General features: G+C 41.5%; 1 protein-coding gene across 6 annotated transcripts in view; it reads right to left on the bottom strand.

The window, feature by feature from the left end:
• The window catches only part of APOO (apolipoprotein O), a 124,658-nt gene that overhangs the window by 61,852 nt on the left and 35,145 nt on the right, over positions 1–27,661 (bottom strand). For all 6 annotated transcript variants that reach the window (XM_070750704.1, XM_070750703.1, XM_070750707.1 and 3 more), the window contains exons 2-3: positions 23,297–23,407; positions 20,439–20,558 (exon numbers count right to left, since the gene is read on the bottom strand). In XM_070750704.1, the coding sequence (XP_070606805.1) occupies positions 20,439–20,558; positions 23,297–23,407 (231 nt within the window). The remainder of the gene's footprint in view (positions 1–20,438; positions 20,559–23,296; positions 23,408–27,661) is intronic.

The raw sequence follows: 27,661 nt of genomic DNA, 5'->3' as shown, positions 1-27,661 counted from the left end.
TTGTTAATTTATAATTCTTTGACCAAATTATGTCTCATTTATATAGATTAACGCTGTAACCAAAATTCCTAATCCAGTTAACTATGAACTCTTCCATTTTGTAATTCAATAAATATTTATATAATGTTGAAATATTTTTTTTATCTTGTCCTAGAATTATTTTATCCAATTCAGATTCTTTTCTTTGTATTCCCATTATTTTATCCTTTTGAAATCTTGATTTTATTTGACTATATGGCCACCAATCTACCTTTAAACCATTTTTTCCTAATTGGTCTCTATCTTTCAATTCACCTCTTTCATCAGACAGTGATAGTAATTGACTATATTTGATCATCTCTCATAAATCTTTGGTGTTTGGATGTATAATTGCTTCCATACTGGAGAACCATTTAGGAACTTGTGGATAGTGGGTTCTTTTAATTCTAATCCATACTTCTTATATCGAGTTTCTAATTACATGGCGTCTGAAATGTTTATGTGTTTTATCTTTTTTGTCCCACAGAAAAGCATGCCATCCCATTAATTGGTCATGGCCTTCTAGTAATAACAATCTTTTGTTCTCCAATTTTATCCACTCTCTTAGCCAATCTACACATCATGCGTAATAGTATAGTTCAAAGTCAGGTAATCCAAAACCTCCTTGTCTTTTATTACCTTGCAAATATTGTAATTTAATTCTAGGTTTTTTTCCTATCCATATAAATTTAGTTATAATTCTATTTAATTCTTGGAAAAAATCTTTCTTTAGAGTGATTGGAATTGTTCTTAACAAGTATAATAATTTTAGCAAAATTGACGTTTTTATTGCAGAGATTCTCCCAATGAGGAAGATTGGTAATTTATTCAATTTTTCCAATTTTATTCGTATTTTCCTAATTAGTTCTGTGTAGTTTTCTTCTTTGATTGTAATAGCTCTGAGAGGTTTATACCCAAATATTTAATTTTTTTCTCTATTTGTAACCCTATTTTTTTTTCTAATTCTTGTTTTTTTTAAATTACTGTATATACTCGAGTATAAGCCAAGTTTTTCAGCCCCAAAAATGGGCTGAAAAACCCGACCTCGGCTTATACTCGAGTCACCACAAGAGGGCGCCGAATCACCACAAGAGGGCGCCCCTCCAGCAAGCTAAACGGGGAGGACGGGGACGGCATGAAATCTCTCCAGGCTTAAGAAGCCTCCAGCCGGAGAGAGAAGCAGATTTGTTATAGAGATCCACTTGGTACGGCAGCAGGGGAAGGAGGAGAAGGAGGAGGAGGACAGCTCTTTCCTTTCTTCCTCCTCCCCCGCAGCTGTGGGCTATTCTGGCTCTCCTCCGCCTCATTTCCCTGTTGACATCCCAAGTGGATCTCTTTAGCAAATCTGCTTCCCTGCACAACACATGGGGCAATAAAGGGAGACGAGGAGGAGGGAGGATCAGGGGTGGGAGATCAAGCCAACGAGCCAGCCAGCAAGCTAAAGAGGGGGGGGGACAGCATGAACTCTCTCCAGGCTTCTAAAAACTCAAGTTTAAAGAGCCCTGGGTTAGGGTTAGAAATGCAAGAGTCTTCAAACCTGGAAAAATTAGGGCTTCTGGACTTCAACTCCTACTCCTGAAGTAGCAGGGCTGGTGCAGGAATTCTGGGAGTTGAAGTCCACTAGTCTTAAAACTGTCAAGTTTAAAGAGCCCTGGGTTAGGTTAGAAATAGGTATTAGCTTGGTGATTGAGCTACTTTTTTTACTTTTTAATTTATTGTTATTACCAGATTGCTTTCGTTTACCCTCTTTTAAATTTACAGAGCTAATTTTGGTTTTCTTTAAAATAAATATTGTAAAACATTTAATCTACTGATGTCTCAATTAATGTAATTTTATTGGTTTCCATTTTTATAAGTTACCAGTAGCCACTGCATTTTCTAACCTCGGTTTATACTCGGGTCAATAAGTTTTCCCAGGTTTTTGTGGCTTATACTCGGGTCGGCTTATACTCGAGTATATACGGTAGTTAAATTTTTAGCTAATATTTTGGTCTTCTGTTTGTTAATTTTTAATCCCGCTACTTTCCCAAATTCAAAAATTTCTTCAAGTAATTTGTTTCCAGTTTGCTTGGGTTCTTTGTAGCTTGTATTCATGTCCTTTTATTCTTAATCCCTTTATATCTGCGTTGGAGCATACAGTACAGTGATCCCTCGAGTATCACGAGGGTTACGTTCCAAGACCCCTCGCGGAAGTAAAAACACCATCCGCGCATGCACGCCCTTTTTCCATGGCCGCGCGTGCGCAGATGGTGGAGTTTGCGTGGGCGGCGGGGAAGACCCAGGGAAGGTTTCTTTGGCCGCCCAGCAGCTGATCTGCTCGGCAGCGCCGCAGCAGCGAGGAGCCGAAGATCGGGGTTTCCCCTTTGCGTGGGCGGCGGGGAAGACCCAGGGAAGGTTTCTTCGGCCGCCCAGCAGCTGATCTGCTCGGCAGCGCCGCAGCAGCGAGGAGCCGAAGATCGGGGTTTCCCCGCCGCCCACGCAAAGGGGAAACCCCGATCTTTGGCTCCTCGCTGCTGCCCGCCCGCCGCTCGCCTGCCCGCCGCCCGCCGCTCGAGAGCAAGAGGGGGAGAGATAGAGAAAGAGAGAGAAGGAAAGAAAGAGATGAGAGAGGGAGGAAGAGGATGTGAGAGAGGAAGAAGCAAGATAGAGAAAGAGAGAGAGAAAGAAAGATGAGAAAGGAAGAGAGTGACGTCATCGGGTGGGAAAAATCGCGATATAGCGTTTCGCGAAGATCGAGATCGCGAAAATCGAGGGATCACTGTATTTGATTTAATAAAATTTATATTGCCGTTATGTAGATTAGGGGAGAAAGGGGGCATCCTTATCTGACTCCTTTTTCTATATTAATAACATCAGTTAAATCTCCATTGAGGATTATTTTCACTGTCTGTTGAGAATAGATAGTTTGGATGGTTCTTATAAATTTTTCTTTAAAATTCGTTTTTATTAATTGATTAATAAAAAATTTCCAATTTAAATTGTCCAATGCCTTCTCTGCGTCTAGGAAGATTAAAGCTAAACTTTTTTCGGAGTGAGCTTCATAATATTCTAGGATATTTATAACATTTCTCAAATTATTTCTTATATTTCTATTAGGTAGGAACCCATTTTGATCTGGGTGTATCACCTCATTAATAATTTTTTAAAATCGTTCCGCTATTATGGTTGTAAAAATTTTATAGTCCGAATTTAGTAAAGCAACAGGTCTATATTGTCCGATCAAATGTTTTTGGGTTGGATCTTTTGGAATTAATGAAATCAATCCTTCCCTCCAGGATTGTGGAATTTCACCTTTGTTTAGAACTTCATTCATTGTTGCCAACATTAATTCTTTGAAATGTTCTTGTGTTTGTTTGTAAAATTCTGCTGGAATTCTGTCTATCCTGGGGGTTTTATAATTATTTTGTTTTTTAATGGCAATGTCTAATTCTGTCATTGTTATATCTTCTTCCATCTTATTAATATTTGATTCTGATATTACTGGTAGTTTGATTTATTTAAGTATGTTTGTATATTTTCTTCTTTTATCTCATCTCTTTTATAAAGCTCTTGAAAATAGTTTTTAGCTATGTTTTTCCCCCTTCTATATCAAATTGTTTGTTTCCTAGTTCATCTTCCAATTGTTGTATACATTTTTTCTCTTTTTTCTTTTTTAATTTATAGGCTAGCCATCTGACTGGCTTATTCGCCTGTTCAAAATAATTTTGTTTAGTTAATCTAATTTTTTGGGCTATATCTTCGGGACTAAGAGATTTATTTTATGTTTTAACAATTCTCTTTCTTCTTTTACTTTTCTGTTTTCTGGGTCATTTTGAAATTTCTTTTCCAAGTCATTTAGTTCATTCTGATTTTCTCTTAATTGATTAGTTTTGATCTTATTTTTTTTTGCTACTGTATGCAATTGTCAATCCTCTGACAAAGGCGTTTGTCGTGTCCCAAATATTTTGGATTGTTGTATCTTTATTCCAATTTATATCCAGGAAAATTTCTAATTCTTTCTCAATATATACTTTGTAGTCTTTTTCTTCTAATATTTTGGTATTCATTGTCCATGTATATTTTTTAACATTTCCTCCCTCAATTATAAGTGAAATTGGATTGTGGTCCGCCCAAGAGTTAGGTTCAATTTCAATTTTTACAATGTCCTTTTCTAATGTTATATCAGTCCATATCATGTCTGTTCTGCCGGGCTTCTCAACACGAGCCCCCAATGAAGTTCAAATGTAGGAATTCAGACACACACAATTGTAAAGTCAATAACACTGTTTTAGTGAAAGGAAAATATGAGCCAAACACACTTTAAGTCAGTCAAAGTGCTCACCTTCAAAGCAACAGCCTTGAATGCTGTGAAGAACAATGAACAAACACAAAGCAGATAAAAGGCAGCTGTAAAGACGTCACAGCCACCCTCCTTCAAGAATTCTCAAGTCACTAACTTAACTATGAAGTAGTCCAAACATCCTGAAAACAGTTCAAATAGTTCTAGTAGAATCCTGATTCAAAGTACACTTCTCTCCTTCATGGATAAACTTCCATGCCCAGAGGCAAGAACCCTGACAATTTAACAGCAGCCCCATTAGCCTAATTACCCCCAGCCATAGGTGCTCTCCTTTATTTCCTGTAGTATTTCCTCAGTTGCTCTTTTCTTGACATTGTCCTGCGTCTGCGCACATCAATGAATGTTTCCCTTTCCGAATCCACTGATGATAATGATGATGACTCACTCACGGGACAACTCTCTAAATGGGCTGCCTGTAATTATCTCTTTTGAGGATCACATTTCACTTTCACTATCTTCTACAGACGGCAGCAAAATTGACCTCAGACATTGGGAGGATTCACCCACATCCACCCCCACAGTCCTTGGAGCAGAAGCTGGCCCAGAGCCAACCACAACAATGTCTAGCCTGGACCAGGACTTATGTGGATTAGAGAAAAATATGAAAAAATCAGAGATTATGTGTTTAAATACAGGTCCGAGAAAGCAGATAGAAATTAGGAAAGAATCAGGGTTGAAGTTAGGATTAAAGAAAATTAAATATCTGGGAATCTGGTTATTGAGAAACCCAGCGAAAATCGAGGAGGTGAATTATAGATGAATATGGAGGAAAATGCTGAAACAGAGGAGGAGCTGGAAAGATAAAAGGCTAAGGAGAATCTGTAAAATAAGAGCCCACAAAATGATATTTCCCAAAATGATGTACAGTGATCCCTCGAGTTTCGCGATCTCGATGTTCGCTAAACGCTATATCGCGAGTTTTCAACCCGGAAGTAAACTCCACCATCTGCGCATGCGTGCCCTTCCACGCATGCGTAGATGGTGGAGTTTCCCCGCCGGGCAGAGGCTTCCCTGGGTCTTCCCCCTCTTGCCCCGGTAAGGCGCGAGCAACGGCGTGGGCGGGTGGGCGGCACACGCGCGGGGAAACCCCAGGGCCGCTTCTCAGCTGAGAAGCGGCCCCAGCAACAGCGCGGGGGGTGGGCAGCACGCGCGCGCGCGGAGGAAACCCCAGAGCCGCTTCTCAGCTGAGAAGCGGCCCCAGCAACAGCGCGGGGGGTGGGCAGCACGCGCGCGCGCGGAGGAAACCCCAGGGCCGCTTCTCAGCTGAGAAGCGGCCCCAGCAACAGCGCGGGGGGTGGGCAGCACGCGCGCGCGCGGAGGAAACCCCAGGGCCGCTTCTCAGCTGAGAAGCGGCCCCAGCAACAGCGCGGGGGGTGGGCAGCACGCGCGCGCGCGGAGGAAACCCCAGGGCCGCTTCTCAGCTGAGAAGCGGCCCCAGCAACAGCGCGGGGGGGTGGGCAGCACGCGCGCGCGCGCGGAGGAAACCCCAGGGCCGCTTCTCAGCTGAGAAGCGGCCCCAGCAACAGCGCGGGGGGTGGGCAGCACGCGCGCGCGCGGAGGAAACCCCAGGGCCGCTTCTCAGCTGAGAAGCGGCCCCAGCAACAGCGCGGGGGGTGGGCGGCACGCGCGCGCGCGGAGGAAACCCCAGGGCCGCTTCTCAGCTGAGAAGCGGCCCCAGCAACAGCGCGGGGGGTGGGCGGCACGCGCGCGGAGGAAACCCCAGGGCCGCTTCTCAGCTGAGAAGCGGCCCCAGCAACAGCGCGGGGGGCGGGCGGCACGCGCGCGGACAAGCAGCAGCAGCGAGGCGGCGGGGAAACCCAATCTTCGGCTCCTCGCTGCTGCTGTGGAAATAAAAACACCATCTGCGCATGCGCAGATGGTGTTTTTACTTCCGCACCGCTACTTCGCGACAAATCGATCATCGCGAGGGGTCCTGGAACGGAACCCTCGCGATGATCGAGGGATCACTGTACCTATTTCAGGTACTGTCAGGTGGGTTATCAACATCCAAGTTTAGAGAGTGGGATAAAAAACTTAATTTTTGGATTGAAGAAGATAAGAGACCAAGAATAAGGAAAAAGTGATTAATAGTGAATGAAAAAGAGGGTGGATGGGGAGTTCCTTGTTTGGAGCTGTATAGGGAAGCATTTAAAATTGAAAGATTAATGGAGCTGCAATTATTCGAAAATAATTGGGTGAAACTGGAAAAACAGATAAACAGGATGAATAATAGAGAATTAATTTTTATAAAGTGGAATAGGAGCAACTTAGATAAATTAATAGGTCCCATGAAAGGGACCTATGGAAATTTGGAAAAAATGGCAGGGGAAAATAGTATTATATAAATCAAAACTGTCATCGCTTTATGTAATAAATAGAAATAACGAAACAAATTTAAATATAGGTTATAGGAGAGTTGAAGGGAAGAGGGATAACTAAGATAGAACAGCTATATGGGAAGGATGGGAGGCCAAGTAGAAATCGTATAGAATGGTGGTTGGGTAAGGGAAGATGGCTACAAACAATGCAATATGTAAATATCTGAATGAAAGGGAGAATAAAGAAGCACTATTTAGGGAGGAGATAGAGTTAGAGAAAATAATAAGAGAAACAAGTGAGGGTACAAAGGCACAAGCAAGCAATATATATAAGATGTTAATGCAATCAGACGGGGATATGATCCAAGGATTGACTAAATGGTGGCAAAATGAGATACAAGTAGAGGTGCAAGAGATGAAAAATATAGTAGAGAATATAAGGAAAACTAAGAATACAAGAGTTAGGGAAATGAGAAGGTAAATATTACATAAGTGGTATTACCCACCCGTTCAACTTGCACATTTTCAACAGAATGCTAAAGGTATTTGTTGGCATGGGTGCCAAGATAAAGGAGTGTTCATGCATATGGTATGGGAATGCCCGGTAGTGCAGAATTTTTGGCAAAAAGTACAAGAGGATATTAATAGGATATTAAATATAAGATGGATAATTACTAAGGAAATGGCAGTATTAGTTAAAAGTATTGAGATGGGAGAATTCAGAGAAGTAGAGATAGAAAGCGCTCAGGCGGAAATAGTCTTAGGTTGGAAGGACGCGACAAAATGGACAATGCAAAATTGGTATAGGTACATGGTGGACCACATTCAATTTGAGATTATGGACAAAAGGATGAATTTGACTAATGAAACTGAATTGCGACAACTGATGGGGCGATGGGACAAGGTAAGACGATATATGGTGAGTAGGATCCAAGACTAAGCTATAAGAAACAAGTTGGAATCACTTTATAACAGTGTTTCCCAACCTTGGCAACTTAAAAGATATTCGGACTTCAACTCCCAGAATTCTGGGAATTGAAGTCCAAATATCTTCAAGATGCCAAAGTTGGGAAACACTGCTTTATAATATGTAAATAAATATTTCGCTCTTGGGTTAAAACGATTTATATAAGAAACACCCCCGATTGGTGGTGGGGTACGAATGTTTGTCTGATGGTGGGCACAATCACTAAGCACTTGTTATATGTTGTGTGTGTGTGTTTCTTATATTATAAAAATCAATATAAATTTTTTTTTTTAAATAGCGCAGATCCCTTCTCTTTTCTCTTACCCTCTTTGGAATTTGTTTCAACACAGTTATATCCTTCCCTTTGTACAACAATAGGCCTCTTGTACTTCTGTAGATCTCATCTCTTAGTGCTTTTTTTGGTAAACCTAATATGTATCTCCCTAGGGAGTTGATAGTGTCTCGCGTAGTTAGTTTGTACGCGGTACACTTCATCTATATGTCTGACCAGGTCGTCTTCATCAATTTTTAATTCTTCTGCAAAGATCTCAACCACTATTCCAAAAAGATTTTCTCCTTTTCCCTCCGGTACATTTTGTAACCTTAGATAAAATTAGGCCTTTCCAAATTCCAACTGGGCTATTGCTCCTTCTAATTCTTTATTTACCTTTCTAAGTTTGTCTTCGCTCTTTTTTATTTTCAATCCATTGTCCTCTGCTGTCTCCTCAATTTTCTTTATTTTTGTCTCATGTTTATCAACTGTCTTTTGTAATCCCTCAATTGTAGCATTGAGTTTAATAAAGTTTTTCCTAACCTCTTCAAATTTTTCTTTAATCTCCTGAGGGTTCTGCAATATTGTTTCCTGTGTCTTATTTATGGCCTCTTGTTGTAACAACATAAATTCTTGAATTTTATTTAATAAATCTTTTAATGTCTGCCCCTTATTTTCAGTTGTAGTTAAATCGGAGGCCAAGGAAGACTTTTGTACTGATGGAGATGTCAAACTTAAAAGTTCCCTTTCTGATTGACTTAGTTATCATTTGTTGAGTTGCCATTCCTTCTATTTAAATTCAACAAATAAATTTTAAACTTAAGTTTCTAAAGTGTTATTTTCAAATTAAATATTAATTTATAAACTTATTGTAATATACACCTCTCAACTGAATATCAAAATGTCTTAATACCCTTTTCCAAGTAATCTTTGTCTTTTTCTCAAAATAAAATATCAATCTATTACTTTAGACAAAGATAAGGAAAAAGAAGAACTAAAACTAGATCACAGAGAGTGGCGATGGCAACCAAATAGAGACAAAGAAAGGAAATCAGTAACAGGAAATGCAATCTGAATTCAAATTAATTTCAATAAACATTAATGGTCTTAACAATACTTATAAAAGAAGAAAAATATTCTCAAAACTACTCAAACAAAAGGCAGAGGTAATGTGTTTGCAGGAATTACACATAAAACAGTCACAAAAATATTTGAAATACTCAAAATTGGGTGAGTTATATGGGTCATTAGATGAAAAGAAGAAAAGAGGGGTGGTCACCTATGTCAAGAAGGAACTAAAATCAAAAGAAGTTAGTATAGACCCCAAAGGTAGATATACAATAACCCAAGTAGAAATCGCTGGAGAGAAAATATTAGCTAATATTTATGCACCAAATCAAAAACAAAAGCAATTCTACCAAAAAATACATGAAACTTTACTCTCCATTAATTGCAAAAAATATTTGCATAATAGGTGGCTATAATGGAGTAACAGACCCAAAAATAGACTACAGGGGCAGGAGGAAAAAGCAAATTAAAAAGACCAATTCTACCAGATACATTTAACAACATGATAGATGAACTCGACTTAGCAGATATTTGGAGATTACGTCACCGTGGACAGAAACAATTTACATTTCATTCCATACACCATAATTCATTTTCAAGGATAGATATGGTGTAGATAAATAAAGAAATACCCAAAAAATTTAAATCAGTAGAAATAAAACCAAACACGTGGGCAGATCATAATCCACTTACAGTAATATGGCAGGAAGAGAGGAGAGAATTTAGAAGGTGGACCCTTAACAGAAAGTTGTTCCAAGATGAAAACTACATTAATATGATCGCTAAAGAAACTGAACTATTTCTAAGAGAAAATAAAAAAAACAACTAACAACTATACAAATTTTGTGGGACATGCTTAGGGCATATATAAGAGGGCTAACAATATCTTACACTGCAAAGAAAAATAAAAAGAGGAATACTATAAACATTTAAATGAGATTAAACAATTAGAAAGAGCCTTTTAGCAAGATCCCAAAGATAATAAAATTCATAAATCATTGATGGAGGTAACACAAATTGAATCTCATTGAACAACAAGAGTACACCAGAGATCAAACAAACTAAACAAATATATTTTGAAATGGCAAACAAACCAAGCAGATGGTTGGCCCAAAAAATTAAAAAAGGAAAAAGCAATAAAATAATATATCAACTATTCGAGAAAAATGGGAGTGCAAAAACACTTGGAGTGCCAAAAAAAAAAGGGAAATAGTATATGACTATTATAAAGACCTGTATAGACATGATACAGCAGAAACTAGGAAAATTATGAAGTACCTAAATGAAGGAAGACCAAGATAGGCATATGATGAATGAATGATTAATATACAAGAACTGAAACATGCCCTGAAAAAACAGAAAAACAATAAATCCCCTGGTCCTGATGGTTTTCCTAGTGAATTCTACAAAAAACTTAATAATTTGAAACTATTTTATTAGTGCTATATAATGATATCTTTAAAGAGGCCAAAATGGAGGGAAGCCCTATAAATGGAGGGAAGCCCTGGCAAGTGGAGGGAGCCCTATATCATCACAATTGTGAAAGAAAGTTCTGAAAAAGACTGGATCCAAAATTATAGGCCAATTTCAGCTACCACAACTCCCCTATCTTCCAATCTCCCCCCCCCCTCGGGATCTATGGCTTCTGAGAAGCTTATCGATTGCCCAAAAGTGTCCCATGTTTCACGGAGCTCCGCTCCACACCGTCTACCCAGCTCCGCAGTCTAATTTATATGGCAGCATAAAACCCCCAGAATCCGGCTTAAATATCTACAGGAAGCAAAAGAGGATGGTGGCTTGGCTTACCTGATTGGAAAGAGTACTATAATGCATCTGTTTTAACATGGATTAAAGATTGGATCCAATTAGATAATGCCAGGTTATTAGACTTAGAGGGCAATGATTTACAATCTGGATGGCATTCCTTTTTGTGGGAAGAGAAATTTAAAACGCATAGACATTTCGCAAACCATTATATCAGAAACTCACTGTTGAATGTTTGGCTAAAAATAAAAAGACAAGCATATAAGGGCATTCCAAATTGGTTCTCCCCACTGGAAGCTTTTGTCCACCCAAATATCAGGAAACTGGGCAAAATACAGTAGTTACATATAAATATGTGATTAAGGATGACAGGGATGTTAAAAAAAGAACAAAATTAGAGAGCGAAGGAATTAAATTAGAATTGTGGGAAAACCTACAGATTAAATCAAGACACGATAAGGAAAAGAAAAAAACAGGAATTGAGAAGGAAAAGATATTAGATAAATTACTACTTAGAAACAGGAAAAACCAATTCAGAAATTATATCATTATTTATTGACCCAAAAGACAGAAAGGGAAAAACAAAGGTTAATATGGAAAAATGGGAACAGAATTTTGGATATAGCATAGAGTTAGATAAATGGCAGCAGACATGGGAGAGAAATCAAAAATTGACACTAACTACATCTTATAAAGAAAACTGGTTCAAAATGTATTACAGATGTCACATAACACCCGCTCAACTAGCCAAAATAGAAAGGAAGTTCACACCCAAATGCTGGAAGTGCTCCTAATCACCTTTGATTGAAAAAATGATTAGATTTTCGGACGGAATTTGTTCTTTTTTCCACATTTGCGCAACTGAAATTCTGACTGTGGTGATTATATGCGTCATTAGATAAAGCTTTTGCTTAGAGTGTTGTTGTTCCCAAATTCCTAGGAGCATATTTTCTGGGGTAAATTCTATTTCTTCCTCCATGATTTGTGTAAGCCAGTTATGAGTAGTTTTCATTATAGTTTGAATTTTGGTGCAGGACCACTACATATAGAAAAAGGTTCCAGTATGTTTCTTGTATTTCCAACAAGTATCTTTTAATTTTGGGTAGATCTTTACAAGTCTTGATGGGGGCAAGTACCATCTATAAAAGAGTTTATAAAAAAAATCTTTACATGCAGCTGACAATGTGATTTTACAAATGGTGTTCCACGATTTTTCCCAATCTGCTAGGATCTTTGACTATGTCTTCCATCCTGTAAAGTTCTAACATTTGTTGATAAATTCTAGTAATTAGCCTGTCCTCCTGTCCTGTTAGAATTTTGTCTAAAGTGTGAGTCGAGGTGTCAATGCCAGGGGCTTCTTGGTCTTTATTATATCTAGATTTGATTTGTACATATATCCACGTCTAACTTATTATTTTGTTGTTCAAGATCTTGTCTTGTTTTTAACTCTCCATTTGGATGTATTTGTATTTTAATGTTTTAGTGGGGTCAATTAGGTTTGGGTGAACAATTGCTTCCATGGTGGATAGCCATCTAGGGATTTGTATGTAATATTTTATTTTAATTTCGTACCAGGTTTTTAATAAAAATTTCCTAATCAGATGTTTATCGAAAGTAGTTTGCATTTTAATTTCATCTTTCCAAAGATAGGCATGCAACCCTGCTGTAGGTCATGCCCTTCTAATGTCAAGCTCCTTTTATTTGAGAGGTTGATCCATTCTTTAATCCAGGTTAAACTGGCAGCGTTATAGTATAATTTTAAATCTTGGAGTCCAAGGCCTCCTCTGTTTTTACTGTCTTGAAGGTATGAGTATTTGATTCTAGGTTTCTTATTTTGCCAAATAAATTTTGAAATGTTTTTTATTAATTTCCCTAAAAAAAAATTGGTCTATACTGATGGAGGCAGTTTGTAAAGATATAAAAATTTCAGAAGAATGTTCATTTTAATTACTGCAACTCTAGCTAAGAGTGGTAATTGTAAGTTCCCCCATTTTTCAAGATTTATCCTAGTTTCCTGTGCCATTTTCTCATAATTGTCTTTAGTGATAGATGAAATCTTATTGGTTATAATTAATCCTAAATATTTAATATTTTTATAGTGGTTTGGAAATTTGTGGTTTTTTCCCAGTTCTTTGATATGGTTTGGGGTCATATTTTTTGTCATGAGCTTTGTTTTTTGTTTGTTGATTTTAAGTCCCAAAAACTCACCGAATGTCTCTAATTATTTAATTAGTTCTAGGCCTCATCTTATCGGAGCTTCTAAAAAGAGTACAACATCGTCGGCATAAGCCTGAAGTTTGTATTCTTCGTCTTTTACTTTGATTCCTTTTACTTTTTTGTTATTCCGTATATTATTAAGTAATATTTCTTGTGTTAGAATAAACAAGAGAGGTGACATCGGGCAGCCCTGATGGACCCCTTTTTCTACTGAAAATAGTTTTGTAATTATCACCCTGGCCGACTGAAGAGCGTATATATTCTGAATTATATTTTCAAATTTGTTGTCATGTTTTAGTTCCTTAGTTAGTTCCAATAAATACTGCCAACTGACGTGATCAAATGCTTTCTGTGCATGCAAGAAGGCAAGGGTGACTTGCCTTCTTGGGTGCGCCTCACAGAATCCCAAAATATCTAATACTGTTCTAGTGCAGTATTTAATTTGTCTATGTGGTAAAAAAAACATTTTGATCAATATTAATAATTTTATTTAGGATTTTTTTTTGTTCTTTCAGCCAATATCAACATAAAGATCTTAGAGTCAGCATTTAAAAGTGAAATTGGCCTGTAATTTTCAATTTTAGCTTTTCCGAGCCCTTCTTTTGGAATTACAGTAATGTAAGATTCCCTCCATGTGTTGGGGATTTTGGCTTGCTCTAAAATTTTATTATATACTTCTAATAGAATAGGTTCAAAAGCTTCACTATTCTTTTTATAAAATTCGCTGTTGTTTTCCAATTGTGTACCCATACCCATACCTTTTCCCATGTGTCTAAATTTATTTCTTTTCCAAAATTTTTACACCAACTAATCATGTTATCTTTCAATATCCAGCCTATCGTTTTATAGTTTATTAAATATTTATATAACTTCCCAATTAATTTCCCTTGGTTTTGAATTAGTAATTTCCCATTTTTATCTACTAATTGATAAATTATTTTATTGCTTTTGTTCCTTTTGATCTTTTGGGAGAGCCATCTGCCTGGTTTATTAGCTGTTTAAAAATAAATTTGCTTTGTTTGTTTTTATTTCTAACATATTCTTGTTGATCTATAATATTTACTCTGTATCTGGCATCCCTCAACTGATTTAATATTTTGATGTTTGTTGGATTTTTTTGTAGATTTCTTTCTAAATTTATTATCTCTTTTACATAATAGTTGTATTCTTTTTTCTCCTCCTTTTTTTTGACTGAATAAGCTATTGTTAAACCCCTGGTATATGCTTTTAATGTGTCCCAGAGAATTTGGATTGAAGTGGGTTGTTTTTATTTTCTACCAAAAATAATTCTGTTTCTTTTTTAATCAGCTTTGTATAGTTCTCATCTTGAAGTAAATCTGTGTTCAAAGTTCACCTCCTATATTCTTTTTTTTCTCCCTGCCATATGTTCTTGAGCGGGTTGTGGTTGGCCCATGTGTTAGGTTCTATGTCAACTGATTTTATTTTTTTTATACATTCCTTTACTTAACCATGTCCTATCAACTCTAGGGAAGGAGTTATGAGGTATTGAATAGAATGTTTCTGTTTCTTTTTTAATCAGCTTTGTATAGTTCTCATCTTGAAGTAAATCTGTGTTCAAAGTTCACCTCCTATATTCTTTTTTTTCTCCCTGCCATATGTTCTTGAGCGGGTTGTGGTTGGCCCATGTGTTAGGTTCTATGTCAACTGATTTTATTTTTTTTATACATTCCTTTACTTAACCATGTCCTATCAACTCTAGGGAAGGAGTTATGAGGTATTGAATAGAATGTGAACTGAGCTTCATTAGGGTGTCTTAATCTCCAAACATCAATAAGATCTAATTCATCTACCATGTTACTAAATGTGATAGATATGATTGACCTCTTCATTTTACTTATTCTTCCTGCCTTGAAATCCATCTTTGAGTCCACAATCCCATTATAGTCCCCAATTATACAAATATTTTTAGAATCTGTTTGAAGAACAGATAAAATCGCTCGGATCCGGTGGACCTCGACTCCAATTGGGAAACAGAGTCGACTGACAACGAGTCAGTTGAGGTGACTAGGGCCCGTACTTTTCCACCTGTCTGGGAAGAGTTTGATCTGGTGACACCTGATGAAGTGGACAAGGCCATTGGAGCTGTGAGTTCCGCCACCTGTTTGCTGGATCCGTGTCCCTCCTGGCTGGTTTCGGCCAGCAGGGAGTTGACACGGAGTTCGGTCCAGGAGATTGTCAATGGTTCTTTGGGGAGGGGGTCCTTTCTGGCTCCATACAAGGAGGCACTTGTGCGCCCCCTCCTCAAGAAGCCTTCCCTGGACCCAGCCATTCTTAACAACTATCACCCAGTCTCCAACCTTCCCTTCATGGGGAAGGCTGTTGAGAAGGTGGTGGCGCTCCAGCTCCAGCGGTCCTTGGAAGAAGCCGATTATCTAGGTCCTCAGCAGCCAGGATTCAGGCCCGGCTACAGCACGGAAACTGCTTTGGTCGCTCTGATGGATGATCTCTGGCAGGCCCGGGACAGGGATTTATCCTCTGTCATGGTGCTCCTTGACCTCTCAGCGGCTTTCGATACCATCGACCATGGTATCCTTCTGCGCCGGCTGGAGGGGTTGGGAGTGGGAGGCACTGTTCTTCAGTGGCTTTCCTCCTACCTCTCCGGTCGGTCGCAGTCGGTGTTAGTGGGGGGTCAGAGGTCGACCTCTAAGTTGCTCCCTTGTGGGGTCGTTTGGCAGGACCCAGGGGAAGAGCCTTCTCTGTGGCGGCCCCGGCCCTCTGGAACCAACTCCCCCCAGAGATTAGAATAGCCCCCACCCTCCTTGCCTTTCGTAAGCTCCTTAAAACCCACCTCTGCCATCAGGCATGGGGGAACTGAGATATTCTTTCCCCCTAGGCTGCTACAATTTATGCATGGTATATTTGTATGTATGATTGGTTTTATAATAAGGGTTTTTAGCTGTTTTAGTATTGAATTGTCGCATGCTGTTTTTACCACTGTTGTTAGCCGCCCCGAGTCTATGGAGAGGGGCGGCATACAAATCCAATCAATCAATCAACAAACAAACAAACAAATAAGAAGGATTTCATGTATCTTTTTATAGAATTGTTTGTTTTTGGTTTGGGGTGCAAATATTAGCTATGATTACCTTCTCTCCTTTCAGTTCGATTTCAATCATTATATATCTACCCCTCGAATCTGTTATTATTATTATTATTTATTTGATTTGTATGCCGCCCCTCTCCGAAGAATTTATTTATTTATTTATTTTATTTGTATGCCGCCCCTCTCCGCAGACTCGGGGCGGCTAACAACAGTAAAAAGACAATGTAAACAAATCTCATATTAAAAGTAATTTTAAAAACCCCAATTTAACGAACCAATCATACATACAGACATACCATGCATAAATTTTATAAGCCTAGGGGGAAGGGAATATCTCAATTCCCCCATGCCTGATGACAGAGGTGGTTTTAAGAAGCTTATGAAAGGCAAGGAGGGTGGGGGCAACTCTGATATCCGGGGGGAGTTGGTTCCAGAGGGTCCGGGCTGCCACAGAGAAGGCTCTTCCCCTGGGTCCCACTAAACGACATTGTTTAGTCGACGGGACCCGGAGAAGGCCAACTCTGTGGGATCTAACTGGTCGCTGGGATTCGTGCGGCAGAAGACAGTCCCGGAGATATTCTGGTCCGATGCCATGAAGGGCTTTATAGGACATAACCAACACTTTGAATTGTGACCGGAAATCAATCGGCAACCAATGCAGACTGCGGAGTGTTGGTGTAACATGGGCATATTTAGGAAAGCCCATGATAGCTCTCGCAGCTGCATTCTGGACGATCTGTAGTTTCCGAACATTTTTCAAAGGTAGCCCCATGTAGAGAGCGTTACATAGTCGAGCCTCGAGGTGATGAGGGCGTGAGTGACTGTGAGCAGTGACTCCTGGTCCAGATAGGGCCGCAACTGTTGCACCAGGCGGACCTGGGCAAACGCCCCCCTCGCCACAGCTGAAAGATGTTTCTCTAATGTGAGCTGTGGATCGAGGAGGATGCCCAAGTTGCGGACCCTCTATGAGGGGGTTAATGATTCCCCTCCCAGGGTAATGGACGGACAGATGGAATTGTCCTTGGGAAGCACAACCCATAGCCACTCCGTTTTATCAGGGTTGAGTTTGAGTCTGTTGAAACCCATCCAGACCCCAACAGCCTCCAGAAACCGGCACATCACTTCCACTGCTTCACTGACTGGGAAAAGGGTGGAGATGTAAAGCTGGGTATCATCTGCATACTGATGATACCTCACCCCATGCCCTTGGATGATCTCACCCAGTGGTTTGATGTAGATATTAAATAGTAGGGGGGAGAGGACCGACCTCTGAGGTACCCCACAAGGGAGCGACCTAGAGGTCGACCTCTGACCCCCCACTAACACCGACCGGAGAGATAGGAGGAGAACCACTGGAGAACAGTGCCTCTCACTCCCAACACCTCCAGCCGGCGCAGAAGGATACCATGGTCGATGGTATCGAAAGCCACTGAGAGGTCAAGAAGCACCAGGACAGAGGATAAACCCCTGTCCTGGGCCCGCCAGAGATCATCCATCAGAGCGACCAAAGCAGTTTCCATGCTGTAGCCGGGCCTGAATCCTGACTGCTGGGAGCCTAGATAATCGGCTTCTTCCAAGGATCGCTGGAGCTGGACGCCACCACCTTCTCAACAACCTTCCCCATAAAGGGAAAGTTGGAGACTGGGCGATAGTTATTGAGAATGGCTGGGTCCAGGGAAGGCTTCTTGAGGAAGGGGCGCACAAGTGCCTCCTTGTAGGGAGCTGGAAAGGACCCCCTCCCCAAAGAAGCGTTGACAATCTCCTGGACCAAGCTCCATGTCACCTCTCAGCTCCCTGCTGGCCGAAACCAGCCAGGAGGGACACGGATCCAGTAAACAGGTGGCGGAACTCATAGCTCCAATGGCCTTGTCCACTTCATCAGGTGTCACCAGATCAAACTCTTCCCAGACAGATGGACAAGTATGGGCCCCAGTCACCTCGACTGACTCGTTGTCAGTCGATTCTGTTTTCCAATTGGAGTCAAGGTCCGCTCGGATCAGAGCGATTTTATCAGCGAAAAACGTGTTAAAATCCTCGGCACTACTCTGCAAGGGCTCCCCAACTCCCCTCTGATTAAGAAGGGAGCGGGTCACCCTAAACAGAGCGGCCGGGCGGGATTCCGCTGATGCAATCAAGGCGGCATGATACGCGCATCTTGCCGCCTTGAGTGCCACTTTGTAAGTCTTAATGGGAGCTCTTACAAGTGTTCGATCGGATTCGGACTTACTCTTCCTCCATCGCTTCTCTAGACGTCTCTTCTGGCGTTTCAACTCCCGGAGCTCTTCGTTGAACCATGGAGCTCTACGGGGTCTAGTATTCCTACTTCTTTAGCTCTTTTTTCACATAAGTGGCCACACCCCTCTTCTTTTTTCAATCTAATGACCCATAACTCCCAATTTAGAGTATTCCAAATATTTTTAATGTGATTGTTTGATATGAACTTCCTGCAAGCAGATTATTTGCAATTTTTGGTTTAATAATTTCAAAAATACTTTTTTTTGTTTATAGGCCATTAAGACCATTGATATTTATTGAGATTAGTTTGGGTTCAAATAACATCTAATTTAAAGTTTACTTCTTGGCTCTTCTCCTTTCCCCCCCACTTCCCCTTCTTTTCTTTTTTCTTTTACTTGTTTGCTGCCACTGCTGTTTGTGACGTGGTCGTAGTTCCCTCCTCTTTTTCTTTATCTTTCTCTTCTTCCACTAACCTTATTTCTTATTTCGAGTCTTCGGAGAGGGGTGGCATACAAATCTAATTAATAATAATAATAATAATAATAATTGTTGTTATTATTGTTGTTATTATTATTATTATTTCTTCTTTTCGCTTCGAGTGTCTAATTCAGTTTCATCTTCTTTACTTGACTCCAGTCTTTCTCCACTTTCTAGTTCCAGCTCTATGCCAGCTATCTGCTCATAAATTTCTTGCGCCCTTTCCAGAGTGTCAACTTTCACTCTTCTTCCTTCTAAGTTTATCATAATTCCTTCTGGTATAGTCTACCTAAATATTATATCTTTTTTATTTAGAAGTGTTGTTAAGAGTTTTATAGTCCCTTCTTCGTTCCCGTACCCTTCTAAGGATTTGTTTCAAGATATTTAGTTCTCTGCCTTTATAGGTTAGTTTACCCTCCCTAGAAGCAGCATATACTCTATGTCTGGTGTTCTTTCTAGATAATCTCAGATGGACTTCCCGCGGCAATTGGTGTCTACGGACATAATTAGTCTTAATTCTATAGGTTTCATCAATCTCATTTAACATTTTGTCCCGGCTAAACTGTAAGATTCCAGTGACAATCGTTAACATAATCTCCTCTAAGTTTTCATTTTCCGTTTCAATTATGTTTCGAAATCTCAAGAAGTATGAGGATCTCTCCATTTCCAGATGGATCAAAGAGTTTTCTAAGTCTTGGTGGGAATCTTTTACTCTTTGATTGACATAGTCTATTTTTCTTTCATTTTGTTCAGTTTTTTTTCCCACAGTTGCTATTTTTTGTTCATTTCTTTGTGTATCTCATACATAAATGTTTTTGTTTTGTGTATTGTGTGTATAAATGTATTCAAATAAAATGTATTTTTAATTAAAAAAACAGATGCAAAAAACAAGTTAGGTAGCTCTGCTTTCTCCCTGTTGCTTCTCACTTTTTTGCCACTTTCTCCCAGCAATGGATCAATTGTTTCCTTGACGTTTCTCTTGTTTTTAATATGTTAGATGAAGTTTTGTTATTTTTTACTTTTGTCACAACTCTTTGTTCATTATGAGTCTTAATTTTCTTCACTTCAGATTTATAGGCTCAGAATATCAGCAAATACTTGCTGATATTCTGCCTTAGTTATTTCCTGCTCTTTCCACTTTTTATACTTGTCCTTTTTGTCTTTCAATTTGTGCTAGACTGGGCTTTTATAAACTCGCTTTTCAAAATTTCCCAAACTTCTTGAGTTGTTTTCCCCTTGAGGATTCTCATCCTTGGAATCCTTCCCAAGCTCTCTCTAAGTTTATTGAAATTGATTCTCTTAAAGTTCAAGATTATATTTTGACTTTGTTCTACTGCTTGTGTTTGCATTATGTTGAATTCCAATGTTGCATAATCACTTGCTCCCAAGATTCCTGTAGCTTCAACACCTTCTATCATTTTATCTCTGTTAGTGAGAATTAAATCCAACATTGCTGATCCACTTGTTCCCTTCTCTACCTTTTGTGAGACAAAGTTGTTTGTTAAGAACCTTTTGGATTTGTCTCCCAGGTGATGTCAGGGTAATAAAATCCCTCATTACTATTGTGATGTGCTTCCTACATATCTTATTTAGCTGACTAGCAAACAGTTCATATACTTCCTCTGTTTGAAAATAGTAAAAGCTACATGCTTATGCAAATTATTCAGTTCTTGGGCTGGTAACAAAATTAAATGCTATACCTGAACCCAAGCCGCATATGGAGCCAAAGAATGCCGCAGATGAAAAATAGTTTCTTCCAGTTGTGACTCTGGATCTTCCACATACTTTGATTTTGATGATGGACTGGTATAGAGTGAAAGCTGTAAATATCAGTAAATAGTTACTACTTATTTCTAATATTGTACTTCCCCGAAAATATGACCTACCCCAAAAGTAAGGCCTAGCCTGACTTTTTGGGATGGGCCTAATACAAGCACTAGTAAAGGGGGTGGGTGTGACCTGCACAGGAAGCAGCCTTTCTCTTTCCCAGTCACCTCAAGGAGCTTCAGCCCCTTAATTGCGGCTCGTGAATCAGCTACGCCAGCGAGGACTGGGCAACTTGGCCCAGATCTTCGGAGCACCTCTTTAGCCGCCAGCCTGCCAGAGTCTACTTTGACACAGCAGTCGCACTGCCCTGCAGGTGCTTCACGGTGGCCCTGCAGTGGGATGGAGGAGGTAGAAGATTGCCCCTTCTTCCTTTGCACCGAAGCCCCCATCTTCCTTGGCTGCCGAGCCCCCTGCTTGCATTTCCCTCACTGGAGCAAGATGTGCAATTCAATACCAGTATTAACCGTGGAGATTTCTCAGTGCAATGTCTGCCATAGCTTTGAAGCAAACCTCTTGTTTCCCTGCACAGGGAAGTACATCCCCAAAATGTTCAAGCTGAAGCCTCCAACCTTGCAATCCTGGAATGTGTGTCTGTGCTGTGATCCCAAAAAAGGACGGTCTGCTGGAAAATCTCCATCCTTCATTTTTCTGCTGATCGTTCTTTACTTGGGATTGCAGCATAGGCACACATCCCCAAAATGCTCAATCTGTAACCTTCAACCTTGCAATCCTGGGATGTGCATCTATGCAGAACTCCCAAGGAAAGAATTGTGTGTGTGTGTGTGTGTGTGTGTGTGTGTGTGTGAGAGAGAGAGAGAGAGAGAGAGAGAGAGAGAGAGAGAGAGAGAGAGAGAGAATGAGAACAATCCGATCCAATCTCGGAGAGGTATCCAGGGCTTGCAGCAATGTGTTCTCTCTCCCTCTCTCTCACACACACAAACACACAAACACACACACACACTGAGGTCCCTCAACACCACCACCACCACCCAGCCACATCCCTTCACTAACCTGCTTTCCAGCTCCATTCTCCACTGCACATGCATGGCAAGAAAAATAATCTGTGGGACTCCAGATAAAAAACATAGTCCAGACCTTCCAACTTTTCATGAAAAAAAACCCTTGGAAAGTTGGAAGGCCAAACTACCGTATTTTTTACTGGAGTCCCACAGACTACTTTAGTTGCCCTGCATGCGGTAGCAGCGAACAGGGCTGGAAAGCAAATTAGAGAAGGCATGTGGCTGCCCTGGGGTGTAGGGGATTAAGGGTTTGGCCTGGGTGGCCTGGCTAAAGGGTACATCATTTTGGTGCACTTGGGGCAGCTCTGCATCCCCTGTATTGCTTCATCCTCCACTCCCCCACAGCCTTGCTTAGTTCTCGCCATTACAGCCTCTCACAGTAATGAGAATTGGCTGCAAATCTCATTACTGTGAGAGGCTGCACATTGCTTCTGGATGGAGGAGGCTCAGTTTCCATACTTGGTTCCCCTCTGTCCCCTCTCTGCCTCTTTGTGTGTGTGACTTTCTGTCTCTCCTATACACAGACAGACATTTGATTGCTTGAACGTCTGCACACTTTTCACCCAGAGGGAGATGAAGAGGGCAAAAAGTGTTTGGGTGCCAAATAGACATTGGCCTGCATTGGCAAGTGTTTGGGCTGCTGAGCACCGGCCTGCATACTTATTCGGTGCTGCAGGTGCCAGGCTACAGCTATACTGAACCCCACGCTTTTCTGTCCCTGACCCTTGTGGCCACTGCAGCTCTCATGCTGGCTTTGCAAGGCAAGCATGGGGATGCCCCTGGTTGCCTGTGGTGGTTCTGCAGTCACCTCGCCTTCCATCCAGCCCAGTCTACCACCAAGCCTCAGTTGCTAACCAGCAGCCTCCATTACCTCCCACTGAAGCAACCCCCCACACAGCTGGCATGAGAGCTGCAGCGTCCACCTTGTAGCCTGGCATTTGCAGCACCGAGTAGGTGTGCAGGCTTACACTCAGTAGCCCGAAGGAACCCCCTTCCAGCCAGGGTTCCATGTCCAGCCAGGGAGAGATTCCCAGGACCACCTGATTCTCAACCAGCCAGCAGCATGGTGGGAGATGGCTTCTTGCCCACTTGAAAAAGAGGCTGGTTTGCATAACGGGAATTTCTCCCCCAAGACCCTATCAAGCACTGGGCTGCTGGTTCCACCCCAGGAAGCCCTTATTAGGGCCTAGCTGTCAGCATGTCCCGCCCTGCACCCGCTAAGAGCGCAAAGAGCCCCCATGAGGCCAGCAGCAGCATGGGCACTCACTTAGTGGCCAGTAGCGTGTAAGGCAGGTGGAGGCCAAGGAATGCCAAGGGTTTGGCCTGTTGCAGCCACAAACAATCAATGGGGCAGAGGACAGGGCCAGCAGTAGCTGCACTCCCACTCCTGTTGGCGTCTGCACTCACCATCTCCTGCAGGTCAAAAAATAAGACTCCCATGAAAATAATTTTGAGTGTTTACTTTGGGGCCCAGATGAAAGTAAGACCAGGTCTTATTTTTGAGGAAACAAGATAAATGTGTATTGGGGCATTCTCCACATGAGAAATTCTTTTACATAAACCACAATAAGGCAGCATTGCAACACTGCAATGCACCTTCATAAAAAAGAATAACTTCATTAGAAAAGAAGAAATCTAAATTATAAATCTACATACTGAAATTAGATAATGGGTAAATAAGAAAATCATTTAGAGAAAAAATAGATTCATACCTCATCAATTTTTAAAAGGTTCTTTTTGGAGGATTTATTCTCAGCAGAATCAGCATATATGTGTACAGCAAGCAAGCTTAAGGTACCAGGCGCAGCAATCAACTGCCTTATCTAAATATAATAAAAATGGGGATATTTCATATGTACCAATGGAATTGAATAGATACATATTTGCAATTCAAACATGAATTAAGCAAAGTTATTGTCACAAGTCTGCACAGTTTTAATCAAGTAAAAACTGAAAGATGCATATAAATACACAAAAGCACATTTTTGAGTCTCAATAACATTGTTCCTTGGATCTCCTGTACTTGGTGTGTATTACTGTGTTTCCCTGAAAATAAGACCCAGTCTTATTTTCTTTTGGGCTTGAAAATAAGCACTCAAGCTTATTTTCGGGCAGGTTTTATTTTTAAAAAGTACAGGAGACAGCAAGCATAAGGGGCGACAGGAGTGGGAGTACAACTACTGCTGGCCCCACCCTCTCCGTCCTACTGTCTGCTTGGATAAATGAGCCAAGCTCTCAGCATGCCCTGGCCTCCACCTCCTCTGTCTGGTTGGTCCAGCTGCTGCTGGGACACTTCTCGTCCACAGCACCTCGCAGGAAACCTTCACCCTCCTGGCAGGGTGGAGGCTAGGGCTTGCTGAGAGCTTGGCCCCAAATGAGGCTTTGGGCAAACAGACAGTGGGACAGAGAGGTGAGGCTAGTGGTAGCTGCCCAAACAGTGTTTCAAGCCATCCTCTTTGCAAGCACACAAAGCTTTTAAGTCTGTTATTTCTCTATCCAGCGGAAAGTGATTGGTCGCCTACGGGGTCCTTTGCAATGGAGCAAATTGCTTTTCTCCCTATGGATAAAAAGTGCACAGCACCGCCAGGTGGTGGCAGAGGTGATACCAATGTGCTGCCACCATCCCATGGTCTCTCAGCTTGTCTGTGGCCGTGCTGAAGAGCTGTCTGTACAGGACATTGAGGTTGCCTGCCTCTGCCATGCACCATGCCTCTGCCTCCACCTGCTGCTGGTGCTACCGTACAAGCCTCCGAAGACCCTCCTGTGAATCAGGCAGCCATGCAGCACATCGGAATCACCTGTCTTCTCCCCCCCCCCCAATCTCTACCTTCATGCTTGGACCTATCAGTATTTGTACTGCACTAAGTGGCCACTATCATGCTGGCCATGTCCCTCCCCCTTTATTTCGGTGTAGGGCTTATATTAGGACCACCCAAAAAAACCCCCAGGTTTGTTTTTGGTGTGGGTTTTATTTTCAGGGAAACATAGGAAGTCAAATATATACATTTCTATTTAAGATAGAGTTGAAACTTGTATTATTGGAAGAAAAAAATTATACAGGAGCCATGAACTTAAAACAAAACACTAGGCTGAACATGGGGGGAAAGCCAATGACATTTTTCAAAAAGAGATGTGAACATGTTTTTGAAAAGAATTCATTCTCTTGATGAAATTACAAAGTCCGGTTTTTATGATCAATTTGTATTTGCTTTGGACGCCATGACCTAATCCTAGAAACAAGGGAGTGACAAATGTTTCTTATACAGCAAGATTCACTTTTATTCAAATGGTTCATTAGGGATAACTCTCTGTTCAACACTTCTACAACTTCCTCAAAAAATATCAGAAGTTTAAAACAAAATCAAAACTTCAATGCCTACAGTTAAGTCCTAATATTTCTTGCCCTTAACATATAGAGTTCAAAACTGAAAAACAACCAAATCACAAATAGATGTGCAGGGTCCTATGCAAACAACACAGTAGCCAGAGGGAGCTTTCAAGGGAATGCAGTTACTCTGCAAGTAAGGACTCAACTAAAGCAGCAGTGATCTGCCATAGCTACAAACCATACAATTTGAAAGGAATTGTATATGTTCTTTATTAAAAAATAAAATTCCTTATGTCTAGATCTCTTTACCACTATACAGTGATCCCTCGATTATCGCGAGGGTTCCGTTCCAAGACCCCTCGCGATAATCGATTTTTCGCGATGTAGGGTTGCGGAAGTAAAAACACCATCTGCGCATGCGCGCCCTTTTTTTCATGGCCGCGCATGCGCAGATGGTGGAGGTGGGGAGCGACGAAAGTGCGGAAGCCGACAGATTGCAGTACCCGCTCGCCCGCCCTTCGCCCGCCCTTCGCCCGGCCACCCGCCGTTCGCTCGCTGCTCGCCCGGCCACCCGGGTTCGGGGGGGTGCTGGGAAGCCCCCCAGGCCGGCTGCGACCTTTTAAAACAGCCGCGCCGCTTCCCAGCTGACTCCCGAAGCCAAACGCGGAAGTGGTTTTTTTTAAATTAATATTTTTTTAAAAATCGCGATATAGCGTTTCGCGAAGATCGAGATCGCGAAACTCGAGGGATCACTGTACTTTATATCAAGGTTCGACAAACCCAGGCGCCTGGTCGCCAGTGGCGCCTAGAAAATGTTGTCTGGCGCCTCAGCGTTTCCCAACCGGTGTTCCGCGGCGGTGTTCTTCAGCTGGGCGGGGCGCTGCCGGTACTCCCGCTCGCAGCTGTCTCCTGCTTGATGCCGCGCTCCTGCTGAGCCCCAAAGAAAGAAGGCAGGAAGAAGGAGAGCTCCATTCTTCGCACCTTTTTCCCGCCTTCTTTCTTTGGGGCCCAGCAGGCCAGCGCCGAAAACCGCGGCATCGAGCAGGAGGCGGGGGACAGCTGCGAGCGGAAGCCCCAGGACGGAAGTACCGGCAGCGCCCCGCCCAGCTGGAGCTCCTCTTTCGTCGACGGCAAGTGTCCGATGGGAGCGGGGGGGGGGGGGCGTCGGGGGAGATGGCGGCGGCGAGAGGGATCGCTCGCTCGCTCTCTCTCAGCTGACTGCAAGTGGGAGCCCTGACGGTGGCGGTTGGACGTTCTGCTGGACGTCGTACATGCTGGCGCTGCGTGCCTGGCATATACGGTGTCCAGCACCACGTCCAGCTGCCGCCGTCAGGGCTCCCGCTTGCAGTCAGCTGAGAGAGAGAGAGAAAGAGAGACATATAAGAGGCAGAGAAAGAGAGAAAGAGAGACATAGCAAGAGAGGCAGAGAAAGAGAGACAGAGCAAGAAAGAGAGACAGCAAGAGAGGCAGAGAAAGAGAGATAGAGAAAGAAATAGAAAGAGAGACATAGCAAGAGAGGCAGAGAGAGAAAAAGAAAGAGAGACATAGCAAGAGAAAAAGAGAGACTTAGCAAGAGAGGCACAGAGAGAGAGAGAAAGAGAAAGAAAGAGAGACATAGCAAGAGAGACAGAGAGAAAGAGAGATAGCAAGAGAGGCAAAGAGAAAGAAAGAGACATATAGCAAGACAGTGAAAGAGAGAGAGAGAGCAAGAGAAAGAGAAAAAAGCAAGAAAGAGATAGCAAGAGAGACAGAGAGAGAGCAAGGGAGAGAGAAAGACATAGAGGAAGGGAAGGAGGGAGAGAGAAAGAGAGCAAAAAAGAGAGGAAGAAAGAAAGAGGGATGGAGAGAGAGAATGAAGGGAAGGAAGGAAAAGAGAGAAAGAGGGAGAAATAGAGCGAAAGGGAGAAAGAGAGAGGGTTTTTTTGTCCAAACTTTTCTTTAGCCCGCCCCCCCCCCTTTCAGTGTTCCCCAGGATTTTGAAAATACGAATAATGTGCCGCGGCTCAAAAAAGGTTGGGAAACACTGGTTTATAACGTTTGTAATGTTTTTTTTGTTAAATTAAAAACCAAGTTTGCTTAAAAAAAATTCTGGCTCCTAAATTTTTTGGCTGGCTCCTAGATTCTGAACAACTTTGTCGACCCCTGCTTTATATTAATAAAGTGAGATGTCAATGGCTCATAAAACTTAACTCTGCTGTTGAGTTTGCATTTACTATACACTTGTACTGTTTTGGGTGTAACAAAATGTAACAATCAGCGTATAGCAAAAAGTAAACAACGCCCCCCCCCACACTCATAGTAAGAACCCCTCAAATGAGGAAAAGTCAATTAATCACAAGTTTCAGATCCGCATGACAAAAAATCTACAGGGTCTCAAATTTCAATATGAGTCATAAAGATCAGAGCATAGGAGCAGGGTTAATCATGCAAAAATTATGAATTATGGAAAACCCAGGCATATACCTGAGAATTTAATTTTTGTTCGCTATGTAACTGAATTAAATTTTCTGGGACTTAAGAGTCAGAACACAGGCTATTTCCATTTTGTAATATGAACAGCTCAAATCACTAAAAATTCAATCCATGCAGAAACAAAAACCAAAACAATATGACATTATAGCTATATTTTCTTAGGTTGGGCTTTGTTATACAAGTGATACTCTGACTTTAATTTTGTAATGCTAATACATGCTTTTCATTAGCCAAAACAAAATTGTCATAAATTATATCACTTTTTTCACCCAATATC

The sequence above is a fragment of the Erythrolamprus reginae genome, chromosome 4 (assembly GCF_031021105.1).
Source record: "Erythrolamprus reginae isolate rEryReg1 chromosome 4, rEryReg1.hap1, whole genome shotgun sequence".
Classification (NCBI taxonomy): domain Eukaryota; kingdom Metazoa; phylum Chordata; class Lepidosauria; order Squamata; family Dipsadidae; genus Erythrolamprus; species Erythrolamprus reginae.
This window is presented reverse-complemented; position numbering and strand designations above follow the sequence as displayed.